Source organism: Haematobia irritans, chromosome 5, assembly GCF_050003625.1.
Source record: "Haematobia irritans isolate KBUSLIRL chromosome 5, ASM5000362v1, whole genome shotgun sequence".
Classification (NCBI taxonomy): Eukaryota; Metazoa; Arthropoda; class Insecta; order Diptera; family Muscidae; genus Haematobia; species Haematobia irritans.
The window spans coordinates 90,001,947-90,024,315 of NC_134401.1; the positions used below are offsets into that span (position 1 = coordinate 90,001,947).

Genomic DNA, 22,369 nt, shown 5'->3' on the forward strand with positions numbered 1-22,369 from the left:
GATTTACACTCATATGACCGTAGAGGCCAATTTTTAACTCCGATTTAGTTGAAATTTTACACAGGGAGTAGAATTAGCATTGTTGCTATGCGTGCCAAATTTGGTTGAAATCGGTTCAGATTTAGATATAGCTCCCATATATATGTTTTTCTGATTTCGACAAAAATGGTCAAAATACCAACATTTTCCTTGTAAAATCGCCACTGCTTAGTCGAAAAGTTGTAAAAATGACTCTAATTTTCCTAAACTTCTAATGCATATATATCGAGTGATAAATCATAAATAAACTTTTGCGAAGTTTTCTTAAAATTGCTGCAGATTTAAATGTTTCCCATATTTTTTTACTAACATTGTGTTCCACCCTAGTGCATTAGCCGACTTAAATTTTGAGTCTATAGATTTTGTAAAAGTCTATCAAATTCTGTCCAGATCGAGTGATATTTAAATGTATGTATTTGGGACAAACCTTTATATATAGCCCCCCAACACATTTGACGGATGTGATATGGTATCGAAAATTTAGATCTACAGAGTGGTGCAGGGTATAATATAGTCGGCCCCGCCCGACTTTAGACTTTCCTTACTTGTTTTTTTTTTTTGTTAAATCTCTATAGATATAAAAAAAAATTCGAAAAAGTTTCTATAAATAAATTTTTGTGAGAAATTTTTCTATAGAAATTAAATTTTGATAACAAATTCGATAGAAATAAAATTTTGAGAAAATTTTTTTAGAAATACAATTTTGACAGAATTTTTGGTAGATTTTTGGTAATCTTCAAATTGTGTTAGATTTTTTGGCACACATTGTTAAAGATCAAGCCTTGCCGGCTTCTAATTTCCTCCTCTAGAGCCAGCAAAATGTAAAAATTATTACAAATTGTGTTGAGTGAAAATGTCCCTACATTGTGGCCCTACGTCCCTACAAGACGCTAAATATTAGAAAACCCCTACATATAGGGAATTTCCCCTACGTCTAGCAACATTGATATTGCACCTATGGAGTTATTATGCCACTAATATTGAGCCCATTGTTAAACAAGTAAGTAAAGTAGAAAGTCGGGCGGGGCCGACTATATCATACCCTAAACCACCATTACAGAATTAGTAATCATAAGCATTTGTGGGATAACATATAGGTCTGGGAGATAAACCGCAGTTGCATATTTAAGAAAATGTTACCAGGGAAAATGTTCGGTTTACCCTACAAGGACAAACAAAGTTCCCTACTTTCCCATACATTCCCAAACAATTTTCCCTACTATATTATTCGTTAAATATAAAAAAATTTTACAAAACAAAAATGGTTCTAAGTACTTTATTATCTTAAAACATGAATATGCAACGTATATAACTTCGAATATAAATTTGTATTACCACCACGGTTGCCACAGTTGGTAGAATTCTACCCAAATTAGTAATCTTTTTTGTTAAATCTCTATAAAACTAAAATTTTGCAAAAAGTTTTTACAAACAAATTTTTGTGAGAAGTTTTTCTATAGAAAAAAAATTTGACAATAAATTCTATAGAAATAAAATTTTGAGAAAAAATTACACAGAAATAAAATTTTGAGAAAATTTTTTATAGAAATAATATTTTGAAAAAAATTTCTATAGAAATACAATTTTTACAAAATGTTCTATAGAAATAAAATGTTGACAAAATTTTCTACAGGAATAAAGTTTACCACACATTGTTAAATATCAAGCCTTGCCGGCTTCTAATTTCCTCCTATAGAGCCACCAAAATGTAAAAATTATTACAAATTGTGTTGAGTGCAAATGTCCTACATTGTGGCCCTACGTCCCTACAAGACGCTAAATATTAGAAAAACCCTACATATAGGGAATTTCTCCTACTTCTAGCAACACTGGCTGTGTTGATATTGTACCTACGGAGTTAGTATGCCACTAATATTGAGCCCATTATTAAAAAAGTTAATTAGTGTGGGTAATAAATAAAAATTTGTAAAAATCGTGCAATATTCTTATGTAAGAGCTACATGTACGTATAAATACGATCGGCTAGTACATCAAAATTTGAAATTTGAGTAACATTGGTTAATAAATAAGAGTACTATGGCCAAATTTGGGAAATCGAGCGATACATATATATGGAAGCTATATCTAAATCTGAATCAATTTGCATAATATTTTGCGGATTTGATTAATACCACAAAAGGTTACCTTGTGCAAGATTTGAGTAAGATCAGTGAAGAAATGAGGCCTGTATGGTCAAACATAAGGTTATTAGGGGCGAATTTTTCAAAATCGGGTGATACATATATGGGAGCTATATCTACATGTGAACCGATTTCGATTAAATTTTGCACATATAGTTAGTACTAAGAGGACTGGATCTAGCCAAATTTTAGTAAGATCGGTTAATAAATAAGGGTTCTATGGCCAAATTTGGGAAAATCGGGCTATACATATATATGGGAGCTATATCTAAATCTGAACCGATTTCGATGATTTTTTGCACATATAGTTAGTGCTATAGAAGATTATATTTAGCCAACTTTGAGTAAGATCGGTTGATAAATAAGGGTTTTGTGGCCAAATTTGGGAAAATCGGGCGATACATATATATGAGAGCTATGTCTAAATCTGAACCGATTTGGATGAAATTTTGCAGACTAGAAGGGTGACAAAAAAGATTATTTATTGCCAAATACATGGACAGACAGACACCAAGCGCTAGATCGACTCAGGAGGTGATTCAGAGTCGATCGGTATATAAAGGGTGATTCTTTTGAGGTTAGGATTTTCATGCATTAGTATTTGACAGATCACGTGGGATTTCAGACATGGTGTCAAAGAGAAAGATGCTCAGTATGCTTTGACATTTCATCATGAATAGACTTACTAACGAGCAACGCTTGCAAATCATTGAATTTTATTACCAAGATCAGTGTTCGGTTCGAAATGTGTTTATCGACAAATTTTGTTCAGCGATGAGGCTCATTTCTGGTTGAATGGCTACGTAAATAAGCAAAATTGCCGCATTTGGAGTGAAGAGCAACCAGAAGCCGTTCAAGAACTGCCCATGCATCCCGAAAAATGCACTGTTTGGTGTGGTTTGTACGCTGGTGGAATCATTGGACCGTATTTTTTCAAAGATGCTGTTGGACGCAACGTTACGGTGAATGGCGATCGCTATCGTTCGATGCTAACAAACTTTTTGTTGCCAAAAATGGAAGAACTGAACTTGGTTGACATGTGGTTTCAACAAGATGGCGCTACATGCCACACAGCTCGCGATTCTATGGCCATTTTGAGGGAAAACTTCGGAGAACAATTCATCTCAAGAAATGGACCGGTAAGTTGGCCACCAAGATCATGCGATTTGACGCCTTTAGACTATTTTTTGTGGGGCTACGTCAAGTCTAAAGTCTACAGAAATAAGCCAGCAACTATTCCAGCTTTGGAAGACAACATTTCCGAAGAAATTCGGGCTATTCCGGCCGAAATGCTCGAAAAAGTTGCCCAAAATTGGACTTTCCGAATGGACCACCTAAGACGCAGCCGCGGTCAACATTTAAATGAAATTATCTTCAAAAAGTAAATGTCATGGACCAATCTAACGTTTCAAATAAAGAACCGATGAGATTTTGCAAATTTTATGCGTTTTTTTTTTAAAAAAAGTTATCAAGCTCTTAACAAATCACCCTTTATTTTATGGGGTCTAAAACCAATACTTATGGTAGGCACATTTTTTGGCAGATCAAAGTTGTTATACCCTGACCACTATGTGGTTTAGGGTATAAAGATGTAGACGGAGATAGATAACGAAAGATAACGTAACACAGTGAGAGCAAATGTGATTGCATTCATATTTTTCTAATTTAGCCATTCAAACGAATGAACGAGAGCGACAAAGAGTATACATACACGCAAAGAAAAAAAACGTGTACCGAAAACGTTTTTCTTTTGTTACAGTTTTTTGAATTGCTTCGAAAAGTATACACTTTTATCACCAAAAAAATTCGTTTGTTACAAAATTTTTATTTCTTCAATAAAAAAAAGTTATTTTTGAACCAACAACACAGTCCATTTCTTTTATATCAAACATTGTTCTTTCCTGACTTTAGGTCTTTAATAAGACACATTTTACAGTTCATAGTAAAAATTTAATATAGTAGAATGTAATGTTGAACATTTTTTCGGAATCTTCCGACCATATCTGGAATATATGTAAAAAAAAAAAACTTTCGTCGAAGCAGGGATCGAACCCACGACCCTTGGCATGCAAGTCGGACGTAGCAACCACTGCTCCACGGTGCCCAACTAATGTATTTTTCTGTTAAATAAACTTTGTTTATATAAATATAACTTATATGCTATATAAATATAACTTATATGGGTAATTGTCTATTGATGACAATAACGGCTACATAGCTCAGTGGATAGTGTGTTGGCTTACAAATTGCATAGTCCGCGGTTCGATTCTCCGTCCAGGCGAAAGGTAAAAAAAAATTTCAAATTTATAAAATCGTATAATTTTTTCTAGATTGTTTGTATTACAGGAAAAGGTGCTAATAACTAAAAAACTTCGTGGAAGTGAGAAAGATGTGAGGGAAAATGCAATTAGCTAGAAAAAAAATTTTTGAGGTAGTCTTTATGAAATTTTTTTACATCCTGGAAAAGAATAAACATTTATCACAAAAAGTATATACTTATCTTCCAAATACACTTCCTTTCAACGAAAAGCAAATGAGAAACGAACTTTGTTTGTCTAAAATTTCGTTTGGGAGGAAAGAATTATTTTTTTGCGTGTATACACAAGTGTTTGTTGTTTTTTTTTCTTCTTGAGACATCAAAACGAATTAAATTGGGACATTTAAATCTGAAACGATTTGGAGATAACATTTTTACATATTTCTAAAAAATCTCTCGACTTAAAATTTAATTCGGCTAACGCTCTGGGAAGAAACACAATGTTAGTAAAACAAGTAAGTAAAATCTAAAGTCGAGCGGGGCCGACTATGTCATACCCTCTACTACAGTGTAGACCAAGATTTTTGGTACCATCTCAAATTTGGACAACATTTTTTACACTTATACACTATTAGAAAAATATGTTTTTTATATGTTCCGATATAAACAAAATGTGTTTCGGGCACAATATATTTAAGTGCCAGCATGTAATGTTCCTAAACTAACACTAAACGTTTGGGACACATATGTTAATATGTTAAAATATATTATGTTTGGAGCATGAATGTTTCATAAAAATAATATGTGTGAATATAAACATATATAAATTTACAAATTTCGAGTAAACATATATATGTTTACAATTTCTGTGAAACGGTGAAATGTCGTTTCGGAAAACTGCTTTATGATAAGGCCAAACATTTGATATGCTTAACTTTAAATATTATTTAATTTGAATATTAGAATGAGTATTCGGAGTAAAGAGAATAGACATTCGGAACCAAGAGCATAGAGATTTGAAAAAAACAGCATGTGTTTTCGCCTTGAGAGGAGAATTTTATGTATGTGTGGACAAGTGTTTTGTTTATCATTTTGGCATTATGGACACACATTTTTTAACGGCCTTAGAGGTAAAAATGAAATTAAGTACAAAATACGATAAGTTTTAAAGGCATTTAAAATGGTGTAAAATGCTAGTAAAAAAACGGTTCACGCCTAAATAAATTTATGTGTACATTATAAAATTATTTATGTATGTTTGTACTCTTCTTTTGTTAGAGTTTTTGATTTTCTTCCAAAATTTCAAACTTTTATACCAAAAACAGTTTTTTGTTATAAAATTTTTATTTTTTGCAATAAAAAAATAATATTTTATTCAAAAGCTATTTCGTTTATATCAAGCACTGTTTCTGACTGTAAATATTTAATAACCCACATTTCGAAGTTTCATTATAAAAATTTAATATAGTACAAATGTCTACATTGAATCCACGACCCTTTGCATGCAAGGCAGACACGTGGCCAACAAATGTATGTTTCCTTTAAATAATATTATGTTTGCATGGGCTCGTGGGCGCTGCAAACTATGCTATATAAATATTACTTATAACGATAATTGTCTACTGGTGACTATAACTGCTACGTAGCCCAGTGGATAGTGTGTTGGCTTACAAACTGTATGGTCCTCGGTTCGATTCTCCGTCAAGGCGAAAGGTAAAATTTAAAAAAATTATAAAATTGAATAATTTCTTCAACATTATTTGTATTACAGAAAAAGGTGCCAAGAACTAAAATATTTCGTGGAAGTGAAAATTCGAGTATGTTAGGGAATGAGCACAATCGTGTTTGCGAAAAATTCTTCCAAGCATATAATATTTTTGGGCTCAAAATGCTTCCAAACATATAATATGTTTACATAAAACAAATATATTAATGTTTCGGCAGTATCCAATAATATATGTGCTTGGAACATATGTTAGAGAAGCGATTTTTTTTTGAGGATGTACAAGCCCTCCAACAATTAAAATTAAAATCGGCTAAAACCTTGGGACGAACCACAATGTTAGTAATACAAAATGGGAATGATTAAACCTAAAGCTATATCTAAATTTCATTTAAATTCAATAGCGTTCGTCCTTGTGCCCAAAAACACCCTATAGCAAATTTCATCAAAGTCGGTTAACAATTCCGGCCTGAATCCTGCGAACAATAAATACATGGACAGACGGGCGGACGCCAAGGGCTAGATCGACTCAGGAGGTGATTTTGAGTCGATCGGTATATATTTCATGATTTAGGGTATAAAAAAAACATACACACACAGACAAATTCGTTTTATTAGTATTTTTATATTATTTTTACATTCTTTAAAACACGTCAAAATTTATCACAAAATTTTATTTTATTTATTCTTTGAATCTTCCTAGTACATTAAAACACATATGTCTTACAACTTTGCACTAGAATCATTTTTGTTAAATAGTTCTTAGGGGAGAGTTATAAGAGCGGAAAGCAAATATAGAAATATAATAAAATAAAATTAAAAACTATACAAATAAATATTAAAATAACAATATTAAACATTTTGAAAACATACAATTTTGATATATAATAAAAAATTAAATGTAGATTTAAATAAATAGAAATATTAAATATTACAATATTACTGCAATAACATTTCATTATTTTAATTGTTATTTAAATAAAAATTAACTAAATGACGTTTAAATTTTCCGGTGTTGTGGATGGTTTGGATATCATTATCACAAATAAGTATTAAAATAACAATATTAAATATTTTGAAAACATACAATTTTGATTCATAATAAATAATAACAAGTATATACGGCCGTAAGTTCGGCCAGGTAGAATCTTATGTACCCTCCACCATGGATTGCGTAGAAACTTCTACGAAAGACTGTCATCCACAAATTTCAACTCACTCGGATGCAATTTGCTCCTCCAAGAGGCTCCAAAACCAAATCTCGGGATCGGTTAATATGGGGGCTATAAATGATTATGGACTGATATGGACCACTTTTGGCATGGTTGTTAAATATCATATACTACAACCACGTACTAAATTTCAACCAGATCGGCTGAATTTTGCTTCTTCAAAAAACACCGGAGGTCAAATCTGGCGATCGGTTTATATGGGAGCTATATATAATTATGGACTGATAGGAATCAATTCCTGCATGGTTGGTCGATACCATATACTAACATCACGTACCAAATTTCAACCGAATGGGAAGAATTTTGTTCTTCCAAGATGCTCCGGAGGTCAAATCTGGGAATCGGTTTATATGGGGCCTATATATATTTATGGACCGATATCGACCAATTTTTGCATGGGTGTTTGAGGCCATATATTAACATCACGTACCAAATTTGAACTGAATCAGATGAATTTTGGTCTTCCAAGAGGCTCCGGAGGTCAAATCTGGTGATCGGTTTATATGGCGGCTATATATAATTATTGACCGATGTGGACCATTTTTTGCATGGTCTTTAGAGACTATATACTAACACCATGTACCAAATTTCAGCCGGATCGGATGAAATTTGTTTCTCTTAGAGGCTCTGCAAGCCAAATCGGGGGATCGGTTTATATGGGGGCTATATATAATTATGGACCGATGTGAACCAATTTTTACATGGTTGTTAGAGACCATATACTAACACCATGTACCAAATTTCAGCCGGACGGATGAAATTTGCTTCTCTTAGAGGCCTCGCAAGCCAAATTTGTGGGTCCGTTTATATGGGGGCTACACGTAAAAGTCGACCGATATGGCCCATTTGCAATACCATCCGACCTACATCAATAACAACTACTTGTGCCAAGTTTCAAGTCGATAGCTCGTTTCGTTCGGAAGTTAACGTGATTTCAACAGACGGACGGACGGACGGACATGCTCAGATCGACTCAGAATTTCACCACGACCCAGAATATATATACTTTATGGGGTCTCAGATCTATATTTCGATGTGTTATAAAGGGGGTATATCCTATGGTGGAGGGTATAATAAAACAAGTATATACGGCCGTAAGTTCGGCCAGGCCGAACCCTCCATCATGGATTGCGTAGAAACTTCTTCTAAACACTGCCATCCACAATCGAATTACTTAAGTTGCGGTAACGCTTGCCGATGGCAAGGTATCTTAAAACTTCCTAACACCATCTTCTAAATTGTATGTAAGTCCATACGTGGTATATATTAAATCAAAAAAGATTGATCCAATACGTATATAATTCAGTTTGACAAAGTAGACATAAAATTTTGACAACATTTTCTACAGAAATAAAATTTTAACACAATTTTCTATACAAATAAAATTTTCACAAAATTTTTTATAGAAATAAAAATTTTGACAAAATTTTCTATAGAAAGAAAATTTTGACAAAAATTTCTACAGAAATAAAATTTAAAATTTTTTTTTTATAGAAATAAGCTTTTGAAAAAATATTCTATAGAAATAAAATCTTGGTAGATTATTTTTGGCTCGTGTGGCAACCATGATTATGAACCGAATAAAATTTGAACAAAATTTTCTATAGAAATAAAATTTTGACAAAATTTTCTATAGAAACAAAATTTTCGTAGATTATTTTTGGCTCTAGTGGCAACCATGAGTATGAACCGATATGGACCAATTTTTGTGTGATTGGACCTATTTTGGTATGGTTGTTAGCGACCATATACTAACACCACGTTCCTTATTTGAACCGGATCGGATGAATTTTGCTCCTCCAAGAGGCTCCGGAGGTCAAATCTGGAGAACGTTTTATATGGGGGCTATATATAATTATGGACCGATATGGACCAATTCTGGCACGGTTGTTAAAGATCATATACTAACACCATGTTCAAAATTACAACCGGATTGGATGAAATTTGCTTCTCTTGGAGACTTCGCAAGCCAAATCTGGGGATCGGCTTATATGGGGGCTATATATAATTATGAACCGATGTGGACCAATTTTTGCATCGTTGTTAGAAACCATATAACAATATCATGTACCAAATTTCAGGCGGATCGGATGAAATTTGCTTCTCTTTGAGGCTCCGCAACGCAAATCTGGGGATCGGTTTATATTGGCGCTATATATAATTATGGACCGATGTGGACCAATTTTTGCATGGTTGTTAGAGACCCTATACCAATACCATGTACCAAATTTCAGCCGGATCGGATACCAACACCATATACCAAATTTCAGCCGGATCGGATGAAATATGGTTCTGTTAGAGGCTCCACAAGCCAAATCTGAGGGTCCCTTTATATGGGGGCTATACGTAAAAGTGGACCGATATGGTCCATTTTCAATACCATCCGACCTACATCGATAACAACTACTTGTGCCAAGTTTCAAGTCGATAGCTTGTTTCGTTCGGAAGTTAGCGTGATTTCAACAGACGGACGGACGGACGGACATGCTTAGATCGACTCAGAATTTCACCACGACACAGAATATATATACTTTATGGGGTCTTAGAGCAATATTTCGATGTGTTACAAACGGAATGACAAAGTTAATATACCCCCATCCTATGATGGAGGGTATAAAAAGGGTATAATTATGTTCCCTCAAAACTTGCCACTCAGATATCTTATCATTCAGTTCCGGAGAGGTCAACGTGACGTCCAAAACCTCTTGCGTGTTTTTAGTGACAAAGGTTGGGACATCTCCCTTGTTGCAAACTACCAGATTAGTACGCAAAATAAACTCTATTAGCGACTCTCCCCTTGCATTAGTATCACTACTTCCCCAAATACTATGATGTGCATTTGCATCGCATCCCATAATGAGTTTTGTCTTTGTTTTTAGTGACTCCTCAACTAAGGTCTTAACGGCACAGGGTGGCATCTCCCTATCATGTCCCATATAGACCGGAGATATCCAATATTTGGATATCTCTAGACTGGCTACGACAGTGTCTGCATTGCTTAATGAAGGAAGTAGAAACAAGTTTAGTTCGTTTTTAGCAATTATAAACGCTCGATTCATATCGTTACCGGTATTATGCAAAAGTTTGAAACCCGGAGTGCTTAATTCACAGATCTTGTACTTATATATGTATGGTTCTTGAATAAGAACTATATCTATGTCTCCTTTCATCAGGAGAACTTTTAAGGCAGCACAAGCGGCCTTACAATGGTGAAGATTTATCTGGAGGAACCGTAGAACCATCCAAATTTTCAACCACATCAGCCGCTTCAATTGAGTCATCAAGGGCTTCCTCTTTACAGATCTCGGTGACTCTCGCAACAATCCGCGGTTCAGCTTTGGTGAGGTTTGAGCCTGTAGAAACTTCCCGCATATGATTTTCGCCATATTCTGCAGGTTTTATGTCTCCTTCGGCTTCGCTAGGAGATTTTTTCACTGCTAACTCTGCCGGAGGCTTGTCCGTTTCAAAATCCTTTGGCTGATCGCTTTTGTATACCTTCATATGGATATCATGAAAGCCATAACTTACACGTCCTTGGGTCTGGGCTAAATGTGGCAGCGACTCTATGTTTAATATAAACACCGCATGTCGTCTTGGTCCATCCACCTCATCCAAACGACCAACCTTCCAATCGGCGGTTGGAAGATCTGGGTTACATTCTTTTAGTCTCTCTAGTATTGACTCAGGATCAGGAGGGTTTGCAGGCTCTTGGTTTAGCCGGTATGTCTTTTTTTATGGACTAACTCCAAAGCGGCACCTTCTCAAACTTCACCAATTAGCATAAATGCATCGTCCTTGATACCATCCAGCATCTTGCCGTCGAGGACTTGGTCCGGGAAACTTTTTTCGCACCTCTGAGTAGACACCAGAAATCTCGTTCTCAATTTCCCCCCATTTTTGCTTTGGAACCATACCGTCCAATGCTCCTTTATTAATGATAGCCATCACAAGGCTGTCTTTTGCAACTGAGGCAAACGATCTTTGATCCCGTTTAGAGGATGGCAGCTCATCCGGTGATCGTTCCCTTTTTCCAACTTCAAGCATTCCTTGTGCCCATTTTAAGGAATCGCTTTGCTTAGCCGACAACGTACTTGGGTCGACTGACCCTAATTTCTTTAGGATAAACAAAGCATTTCTTCGTTCCTTGAATCTCTTTCGAGAGGGATTGCCTCCTTTTGATGTCGTCACCTTAGAAAATGTTCGACTTGCCAAAGTGTCACCGCCAGTCGACACGTCTACAGGTCGACTAATGGGGTCTGACTCTTGGTCGCTGCCCAAATTAATAACTTCAGTCGTTACCCGTCCACTGGGCCTGAAGTTAGCAACCCAGTCGATGACTCTGAATTTCGCTGCATGGTGGTTTATTACCACACGTGAAATTCGTAATACGTACTTATTACAATGAAATACTCCGCTATTAGAAAACACGTCCGTTCAGTTCGACGGTTGAATAATGAATCTCTACGCATTTAGTTCAGTGTTTTCCCAATATGAATTTTCTTCTCTTCACGCAAAGAAAAAAACAACGTGTGGACAACATGTACCGAAAACGTTTTTCGTTTGTTCGAGTTTTTTTTTGAATCTCTTCGAAAATTTTAAACTTTTATCACCAAAAAAATTCGTTTGTTACAAAATTTTTATTTTTGCAATAAAACAATATATGAAATTGTTCTTACATCCTGGAAAAGAGTAAACGTTTATCACACACTCAAAAACAAGTTTACTTGGATCCAAAGATATTGACCTTCCCTTACGGATTTTGGTATTGATTCCGAGCCAAAGATGCGGCTTCTTTAAAATAAAGACATTTTCTACGGACCTGCCTGGCTTTAAATCTAGGATAAATAAAATTAAAATTGGATACAGATCTCATTCATCGAGTTTTTATTTTCTTTTTTTGCGATATATTAATAAAGTTATTTACGTACAAACAAATTCCAATTTCAAAATCCAAATTGTGCCAGGTACTTCAAAGTCAAAACAGTTTTCTTAATGCTAAAAAAACTTTAAACCAAAGATGCAAATCCTTAAAATAAGTCTTAGCCTATATTGGAAGCGTTTTTATCTTAAATTTAAAAATTCAATATGTCAGTTGAGTTAAAGGCGATTTCATTAAATTAAAAATGTTTTTCTTTATTTTAAGGAAAATTTGCCTTACTTCAACTATCTACAACTTCAGCAGAGAGACGCAAAATTTTAAGATTTGTGTCCTAAATTTAATGCAAAAAAATTTTTGAAGCAAGAATTATAAACTTTCTTTTAATTAAAATGTAATTGTTTTAAAGAATTTTGTCCTTAGCATTGCGTAAATTTTGAGTCCTAAAATTTAAGTTGCATAATCCTCCATATTAGGTCAATATTTTTTTCAGTGCAAAACGTATATTCTTTTCTACCAAATAAACTTCCTTACAGCGAAAAGCAAATGAAAAACGATCTTTGTTTGTGTAAAATTTCGTTTGGAAAGAAAGAATTATTTTTTTGCGTATTGTTTTCCCTCCTTCATTTCCATTATTTGGTCTAAAACGTTGCGTCTTTGCACTTTACCCGAAGTGGTCTTGGGCATGGCTTCGAGAAAATAAACGCCGCCATTTAAATGATACATAGAACCCATATGGGTCTTAACATGCTCAGCGATGTCGTCCGCTATTAAATTCGCGCCACTTTCGTTGCGGCTACGCACTACTGCACAGGCTGTTAAATTGGAATCAAGAAAATCTGGAATGCCAACAACACAGGATTCCTCCACACCTGGCAAGCGACAGACTATTTCTTCAATAAATTGAGGATATATTTGGAAGCCCCTTGATCTGAAAACATCATTATCTCGAGCACAAACATGTAAGAAGCCCTCCGTATCGAAGTAGCCTATATCGCCTGTATACAGCCAATTATTTCGCATGGCCTTGTGCGTGGCCTCTTCATTCTTAAGATAACCGGACCATTTATACGGTGTTGATATACAAATTTCTCCATGTTCATTGGGTCCCAAAGGATCTCCGTTTTCATCAATGATGCGTACCATTTTATTCGAAGCTAGTTTTCCTTCAGATCCCTCTAGGCGCTCGATTAAATAGCCACCATTATAAGACAACATACTCGATAATTCTGACATGCTATAGCACACTGTGAAACCTAGCCTCTTGGGATTACAGGACAAAATCTCATTCAATTTCTTTTGTATGTCGACAAGCACTTTTGATCCACCCGACAGTAAGGTATCAATGGATTCCAAAGATGTTTGAATTTTGTTGATATTCTCATATTTGTATAATTGGGCCATTTGAAAAGTGGCCGTAAGAAAATGTGTTATTTTATGGCGCCGCACCAATTCTAGAAAATAATCGCAGGTAAAGGGATGATTGGTGACAATTCGTAAACATCCTGTGGTTAGAGAAGCCACTAAAGTCCAAAGTCCTGAAGCCCAATACATGGTACTGAATGTACAAGCGATCGATTCTGATGTCAGGGTTAGGCTGATATTGAATGAAACATAAGGGAAATTTATCAAAAATGCCGGATTTTCATACTCACAAAACATTTTGATTTAGTAAGGCTCGATTTGAACAACAAACAGCTTTAGGTGTACCCGTCGTCCCCGAGGAACACAAAATCATTGCTGTAGCATCTCCATGTAGATCATGGCATGGGTACCTGAAAACAAGAAAACTGATTTAGTAAGGACATGTTAAATAAAGGGTGATACGGTCCAAATTTGGTCAAGGGAAAACGCGTGTAAATCGGTGAAATCGTTTATTTAAAAAATCAAATTAAATTTCTTTTTCAAGTTCAATTAGTATAAAATTCAGGAAAAATATTCAGTTAGGCTTTCGTTTTTCCAAATCCGAATTGCCGGGCCTCACGCTTGACACCTGCCATCAGATTTTGTACAGCCACCTAGTCCACCTTCTTCGCCGCAGAAAGCCAGTTTGCCTTGAACTGCTGCTCGTCCTTTTTTTGGTCTTCTTTAGGTTCCGCTTGACAATAGCCCAGTATTACTCAATCGGGCGGAGTTCTGGCGTGTTGGGAGGGTTCTTGTTCTTGGGAACCACCTGTACGTTGTTGGCGGCGTACCACTCCATGGCCTTTTTACCGTAATGGCAAGATGCCAAATCCGGCCAAAACAGTACGGAACAACCGTGTTTCTTCAGGAAAGGCAGCAGACGTTTATTTTTGAATCGTCTTTTATAAACTGCCTCCGTGCCGGTGATAACCATCTCATTCGACATATTTTTTTGCTCAGGAAAGGACTTGTTTGGATATTTTCTATTAGTTTGCATTTCCACTAGAGGTGTGCACTTGAGTGAAATTTCACTAACACTCACGCACATTCACGAAGTCAAATATTTATTAACGCACGCTTACGCACGATAAATGTCGTAGCCACTCACGCACATTCACGAAATGAAAAGCAGTAATCACGGACGAACTACTTTTACAGACTCACGCACGATTCACGACAATTCACTTGACTCACGACATTTTCCAACCGGGAATGAGCAAAGGTAACAAAATGCTTACTCACGCACGACATATTTGGTTTAGTCCCATTCACGCACATTCACGAGAGTTGTTTCAGATTTTATTCACGACTCACGTGATTCACGCGTTAATCAAGAAGGAAGCATCACAGGAAAGCGAAACTAAGCATGGCCTTAAAGATGGTAAAACAGTAACAAACATGTTCCATGTTTACCGTCCAAAAATTACAATTTGCTCTTAAAACATATTTGGGGTGATTATACTCCTTCTCTGGATGTGGCAATAATTTTCAATCGACTTCAAATTTGGAAGAAATTGGTTCCAAATTTGGAAGAAATTGGTTCCAATTTATATATAGCTTGCATACCAAATTTGATTGAAATCGGTTCAGATTTAGATATAGCCCCCATACATATATTTCGACCGATTTTCAATGACATGACCACAGAGGTCAAAATTTTACTCCGATTTACGTTAAATTTTGCGCAGGGAGTAGAATTAACATTCCAGCAAACAAAGAGCTTCCAAAAATATAGTTTAGATTCCAAATTTGTGATCCGAAAGTAGTGCAAACTTGAATAAACTCCAATGAATTTTACATGGGCTTAACATAGGACGGAAGTACTTCGTTTTCGGATCATTTGCATTGCTTTAGAAGTTATGCCTTAGAAATTCATCTCAATGAAGAAATTTTAAGAACGAAAACAAAAATTTCCCCAAATGCACATTTTATTTTTATGTTATCAAAAAATTTTATTACACTTTTATAATTTTAACAATATGAAAAACTTTTTCGGTTCAAATAGGGGTTGAACCGGGGTTTGTTGGCACCATAACAGAACACCTTAACACACTCAGCCATAAAGGCCAGCGAGCATGAAGCGTTAAAATATCAATTCATGTCAATGTTTGTGATATAATAGTAATATAACACCAGGACATATCATTTTAACTATTTCTCGAGATGTTCTTTATTCGTATGAATGAAAAAATAAAGAAGAACCCAGTAACAACTGGAGCACTATTTCAGCAGGATTGTAAGGGAGAGAGGCACTACCAACTGCTTACAAAACAACCGAATCAGTGCTGATTTCTGTGGGTGATGTCCCGATTTAGAGCAGCTTCTACGTAGCGCTGATATAATTGCTCATTTTAATAGAAATATTGCTCAGAAGTGATATATAATCTTGAGTATAGCATTGTTGGCGTGAAGGAAAACAGCACTACCTTTCACGCATCCATACTGCATGAATTGGTTGCAATAACGTAAACGAATGATCATAAACTAGTTTGACTACTCGTTTACGTTATTGCCACCGATTCATGCAGTGTGGATGCACTGTCTACTTTATTGTATACTAAAAAGCGCAACTAAACACTTACTGCTGAAGTATCTTTTGCCGGGAAAGGTTCAAATCTCCCCAGCGGGGAGATTTTCAAAACATTGTTTCTTATGTTGTACATCGTTTTTTTTTTTGCGTAAATTTTTGGAAGAATATATTTTTTCCATTTAAACTCAATCCAAATTTTAAATTTCCATTTTAAACCGCCAAACAGTGTATTTTCTAGGACTGGTTCAACAGAACTTCATTTGAAGTGGAAAAAAATTGATGGAGGATCCCGGGATGCTCTTAAAATGAAATGTTTGTGGAACAACTTACAATTTTTTTGCTGGGTAATAATGGGCCGATATGGACTAATTTTTGCATTATTGTTCGAGACCGTAGACTAAAACCATGTACCATGTTTCAACCAAATCGATCCTTGTTTTATTAACTGCAATCTCTACAAAATTCTACGAATTTAGGAAGAAAAAATTGTGTACCTATGTGCTTTAGATTAAAAGTTGTAAACTCCACAATTTAGAATTTCAAAAAAATTCAGAATTTTGACGAATTTTTCGAAAAAGGCACCTACATTCTTTCTATCGTAAATTTTTTTGTCGTTCCGTTTGTAACACATCGAAATATTGCTCTAAGACCCCATAAAGTATATATATTCTGGGTCGCGGTGAAATTCTGAGTCGATCTAAGCATGTCCGTCCGTCCGTCCGTCTGCTGAAATAACGCTAACTTCCGAACGAAACAAGCTATCGACTTGAAACTTGGCACAAGCAGTTGCTATTGATGTAGGTCGGATGGTATAGCAAATGGGCCATATCGGTCCATTTTTACGTATAGCCCCCATATAAAGGGACCCTCAAATTTGGCTTGCGGAGCCAAATTCGACTGAAATTTGGTACATGGTGTTGGTGTATGGTCTCTAACAACCATGCACAAATTGGTCCACATCGGTCCATAATTATATAAAGCCCCCATATAAACCGATCCCCAGACTTGGCTTGCGGAGCCTCAAAGAGAAGCAAATTTCATCCGATCCGGTTAAAATGTGGAACGTGGTGTTAGTATATGGTCTCTAACATACATGCAGAAATTGGTCCATATCGGTCTATAGTTGTATATAGCCGATCTCCAATCACACAAAAATTGGTCCATATCGGTTCATAATCATGGTTGCCACTCGAGCCAAAAATAATCTACCAAAATTTTATTTCTATAGAAAATTTTGTCAAAATTTTATTTCTATAGAAAATTTTGTCAAAATTTTTGTTTATTCTGATTATTAATTTTGTTCGGCTTGAGGTCATAGAAACAATCGATTATTGATGTGTTTTAATATTTATTTCGATTTATTTCAATAAATTATATCTTAAATAATATTGTAATTTTTGTGAACATTATATGTAATTTAATTTTTGTATTTTATGTGGATACAAAATCCCAGAAGATGGTTAGTGGCACTAACAGAAATATTGGAAATAAATATTAAAACACATCAATAATCGATTGTTTCTATGACATCAAGCCGAACAAAATTAATAATCAGAATAATCATATGTTAAAATAGTTCAACAATACTCAAAAAGACGTAAAATATTATCTCTATAGAAAATTTTGAAAAATTTTATTCGGTTCATAATCATGGTTGCCACTCGAGCCAAAAATGATCTACCAAAATTTTATTTCTATAGAAAATTTTGTTAAAATTTTATTTCTATAGAAAATTTTGTCAAAATTTTATTTCTATAGATTTTGTGAATATTTTATTTTTATAGAAAATTTTGTTAAAATTTTCTTTCTATAAAAAATTTTGTCAAAATTGTATGTCTATAGAAAATTTTGTCAAACTGAATACCACGTATGGGCTTACATACATTTTAGAAGACGGTGTTAGGAGGTTTTAAGATACCTTGTCATCGGCAAACGTTACCGCAACTTAAGTAATTCGATTGTGAATGGCAGTGTTTAGAAGATGTTTCTACGCAATCCATGGTGGAGGGTACATAAGCTTCGGCCTGGTCGAACTTACGGCCGTATATACTTGTTTTGTTTGTTTTTTTATAGACGACCACATTAAGATACGTTTTAAGCTTTTATCGGTTATTTTGGCCAAGTAGTGTATGAGTTCTTCTCATTCCAAAATCGGCAATTTTTAAAAATGAAAAAATTTTGTTTTAAAAAATTCTCATTTGGCAAAGCACCGATTGTTATGTTAAGCTGATCTCTCTTCCAAAAAGCCCCATGCATCCACTAACTAACTGTAAAAGGTTTCAGTATCCTACCGGTAAACAGCTGAGAAATATGCTAATTATCAAAAAAATAACGTTTTTTTAACATATGTCCCCACTTTGGGGATTTTTGATACGAATTTTGGGAATAGTATATTCAGCAATATCCTGCAAAACACAATATATCATCATAATGATATAAAAATTAGTTCAAAAGTTATATAGATTTCAATTCGTATTGATAATTCCAAAAAAATGGAATTAAAAAAAATGGTTCCGTGCCCCAGAAACGTTCAATTTTATTAATTTTCGATGACTATTCTCAATGACAAAAACGAAAGCCCTCTAAAATGTCTTTCCAACAATATATCATACTTAGGCCTTTGCTTAGTAAGATGTGCCAAAAACTTGCATTAAACCTCGCCAACTACGTCTATATGGGGGCTATACCTAAATCTGAACCGATTTAAATCAAACCTGGCACACTTGACGATACTATCAAATATACTCCATGTGCAAAATCTGAAGAAAATCAGAGAAAAATCCTGGCTTCTGGAGCCATATAAGTGCAAATCGGACGTAAGATATATATGGAGCTATATCCAAATCTGAACCCGATTTCAACAAAATTCGGCATCCGTAGCTAGAATGCTAGTTCTGCTAACTGTGCAAAATTTCAAGTAAATCGGAGTAAAACTGTGGTCTTGGAGTGAAAATTTAGTTTCCGGTGGCCATGTAAGGGTATATCGGACAATATATATATATATATATATATATATATATATATATATATATATATATATATATATATATATATATATATATATATATATATATATATATATATATATATATATATATATATATATATATATATATATATATATATATATATATATATATATATATATATATATATATATATATATATATATATATATATATATATATATATATATATATATATATATAGCTATCTAAATCTGAACCGATTTCCACCAAATTTTGCACACTTGACTGTACTATCTTTATCCGTTCGAAAGTTGCAGAATTACTTCCAAAAAAAAAGCGATTTGGAACCACTGTGCGCCGCACTGTTGGGAATTAGAGTTTCAAACTTTTTGTCGAAAAGCGGTTTCGCCAGAGAGTAATCTACTACGTTTGGCATATCTGGCATTACTTTGAGGACCGAACTGTGATCGTGCCATTTTCCGACCACAGCGATAGCTCACGCAACCGTACCTCCGTTGTTGGCTAATATGTCTAAAGGTAATATTTCCGTGTTTGAAAATATTTCAATGAAATATTAACTGGATAAATCGATTTCGTGAATGAATACCACAAATACTTTTTCCTGGGCAAGTTACAATATTCTTTCTCATACCTAAATTCAGAAGCGGTTTCCAAATTGTCCACAGTTAAAAGCTCACTAATGTGTCTAACTTCTCCAATGCTGCCGTGACCATTCACCAAATAAATGGGGACTTCCAAGTTCATTTTCTGTTTGATCTCCACAGCAATTTCATGATTCTCCATTTCACAGAATATTACTTTGGGCATCGTTAAACTATACATAAAATAAACGCTCTCTGAAATAGCGAATAGGTCAAAAAAACCTTCAATTACCTCAGAAAAACCAACCCTGTCTTACCTTTGTCAAAACCTGGATATAGAGCATTAACAGGTGTGCCACATAAAAATGAAGCTAACATCACAGTGGTGACATGTGTCCAATTGTGGGCATATAAGCCAATAACATCACCAACTTTCAAACCTAACTTGAGAAGATTTCTACTTAAGGCTTCAGCTGAAGTTAATAACTCCTCGCATGTTAGTTTCTCTCCAGTGACATCGTGAATCTGTATAACCTTTTTAGGATTTCTCTTCAGAGCGTCATAGATAACTTCTCCCAAGGTTTTGTCAGAACTGTAAGAATCCTCACGCCGAGGGCCATACCAAATACGTTGGTCAGCGTCATAGAAGGTCGCCGTTAAGCTAGCCACGTCCATCATTTTCGACACTCAATTCACAACTGATTTTTCAATATTTACAAAATTTGAGGTAATAGTTCCACTAATCCATATATTTTATGGAACATAATCTTAGCGATATGTGGTATCTATACAAGGTACACTCAAAAAAACGTTCAATTGGATCCTAAGATTTTGAACTTCCTTTAAGGATATTGGTATGGACTCCGAGCCAAAGGTTTGGATCCACTAAAATAAAGACATTTTTTAGGAAGCTATCTACACAGAACAAAATTTATTATTCAAATATTTTTTAATTGAAATTTCTTCAATAGCTAAAATTATAGCATCAGTCACACAGAAAAGTATTTTATTTGCTTTGAAAGACGTATGACATTAACGAGGGATGAATATTTTAAAAATTCTTGTTCTAAATTTGATGAAAAATGTTTTTAAAGCAATGATTATAAAATTACTTTTATTTACATTACTTTTGTTATGATAAATTTGATGAAAAATGTTTTTAAAGCAATGATTATAAAATTACTTTTATATAAATTATTTTTGGTGATAATATATTGAGACTCATTACAAGATTTTTATATTAGTAATGTTGATTTACACATGGATTAGTTTTAAATTTTTTTGTTGTTTTTATTTTTTAATTGTTTCTTATTTTTATTTACTTTAATTAATAACTGATAAAATTATTTTTTTTTATTATTTATTCTTCTTATTATTAATATTTTTTGTTAATTGCTTAATTATTGTGTATTCGTTTGATTCAAATTATTTTAATCAGTTATTAATACTGGCCTGGCGCTTGAATTCGTGAATAATGAATAAATAAACCTATCCTTAAGGTTGTGTAAGTTAGGTTAAAGTGGCAGTACGATTAAGTTTCAGGCTCACTTAGACTATTCAGTCCATTGTGATATCATATTTAACTAAAAGTATCTATTACCTATGGGCACTTCTAATTTTAACCACTGAACCTTCACTATTATTTACTTTTGTTGAACCAACCAGATTGTTCCAAAAACATTAACGGACTGCTTAAGTTAACGTTTTCCAGGTCCGCCAGTAATCTAACGATATTCAAAAATATTCATATAATCTCATGTGTAGAAAATTTTATTTATGCATAGGTATGTATACAATATTTTTATACCCACCACCATAGAATGGTGACGGGGGTATAATAAGATTGTCATTCCGTTTGTAGCACATCGAAATATCGATTTCCGACTATATAATGTATATATATTCTTGATCAGGGAGAAATTCTAAGACGATATACACTCAAAAAAAAGTGAACTCTCTATTTCACTAAAGCCATATTAACTTTATGTTAGTTCATAGAATCATTATGTTTGGAAAAAGTTTATTTTAGCCAAATAATTTTTTGCGTATGATAGTTAAATGAACTAAAAAACGGGAAAAAGTTATACACAAATAAAGCATAAAGATTTCCTAATTTCGTATTTCTTACAAAATTGTTCATTATTTCTTTAAATTTGTAAATTTTACCAAAAATGTGTCCATCATGAACTTCGTATGTCACTAAAGACATTCTTGCAATTTTGAACTCCAATATTTCTCTTAAAACTACAAAATTTTCTTTAACTACTGAAAAAATTTAGTTATGTCTAATAAATTTTCTTGAATTTGTCGAAAAATATTTACTTACTTTTGCCATATCGGAGTGATGCCAGCGCTTGTAATACCGTTTAGTTAAAATTTTCTAAAAAAGTTCCAAATTTTCTAAAATTAATCGAAAGTTATCTTTCCTGGTGGGTTCACTGTTTTTTCAGTGTAACGATGTCCGTCTGTCTGTCTGTCTGTTGTAATCACGCCACAGTCTTCAATAATGAAGCAATCGTACTGAAATGTTGCACCAACTCGCCTTTTGTCTGCAGGCAGGTCAAGTTCGAAGATGGGCTACATCGGCCCAGGTTTT

The 22,369-nt window shown here is 34.3% G+C and overlaps 1 protein-coding gene across 1 annotated transcript; it reads right to left on the reverse strand.

Annotated features, from left to right (window-relative positions):
- Positions 1-12,253: 12,253 nt before the first annotated feature.
- Positions 12,254-20,482, reverse strand: LOC142238707 (putative 4-coumarate--CoA ligase 3). The gene is made up of 4 exons (XM_075310415.1): positions 20,091-20,482; positions 19,824-20,028; positions 13,924-14,043; positions 12,254-13,865 (listed from the first exon to the last, which is right to left on the reverse strand). The coding sequence occupies exons 1-4, from the start codon at positions 20,449-20,451 to the stop codon at positions 12,863-12,865; spliced, it is 1,689 nt and encodes a 562-aa protein (XP_075166530.1). The 5' UTR covers positions 20,452-20,482; the 3' UTR covers positions 12,254-12,862.
- Positions 20,483-22,369: the final 1,887 nt, after the last annotated feature.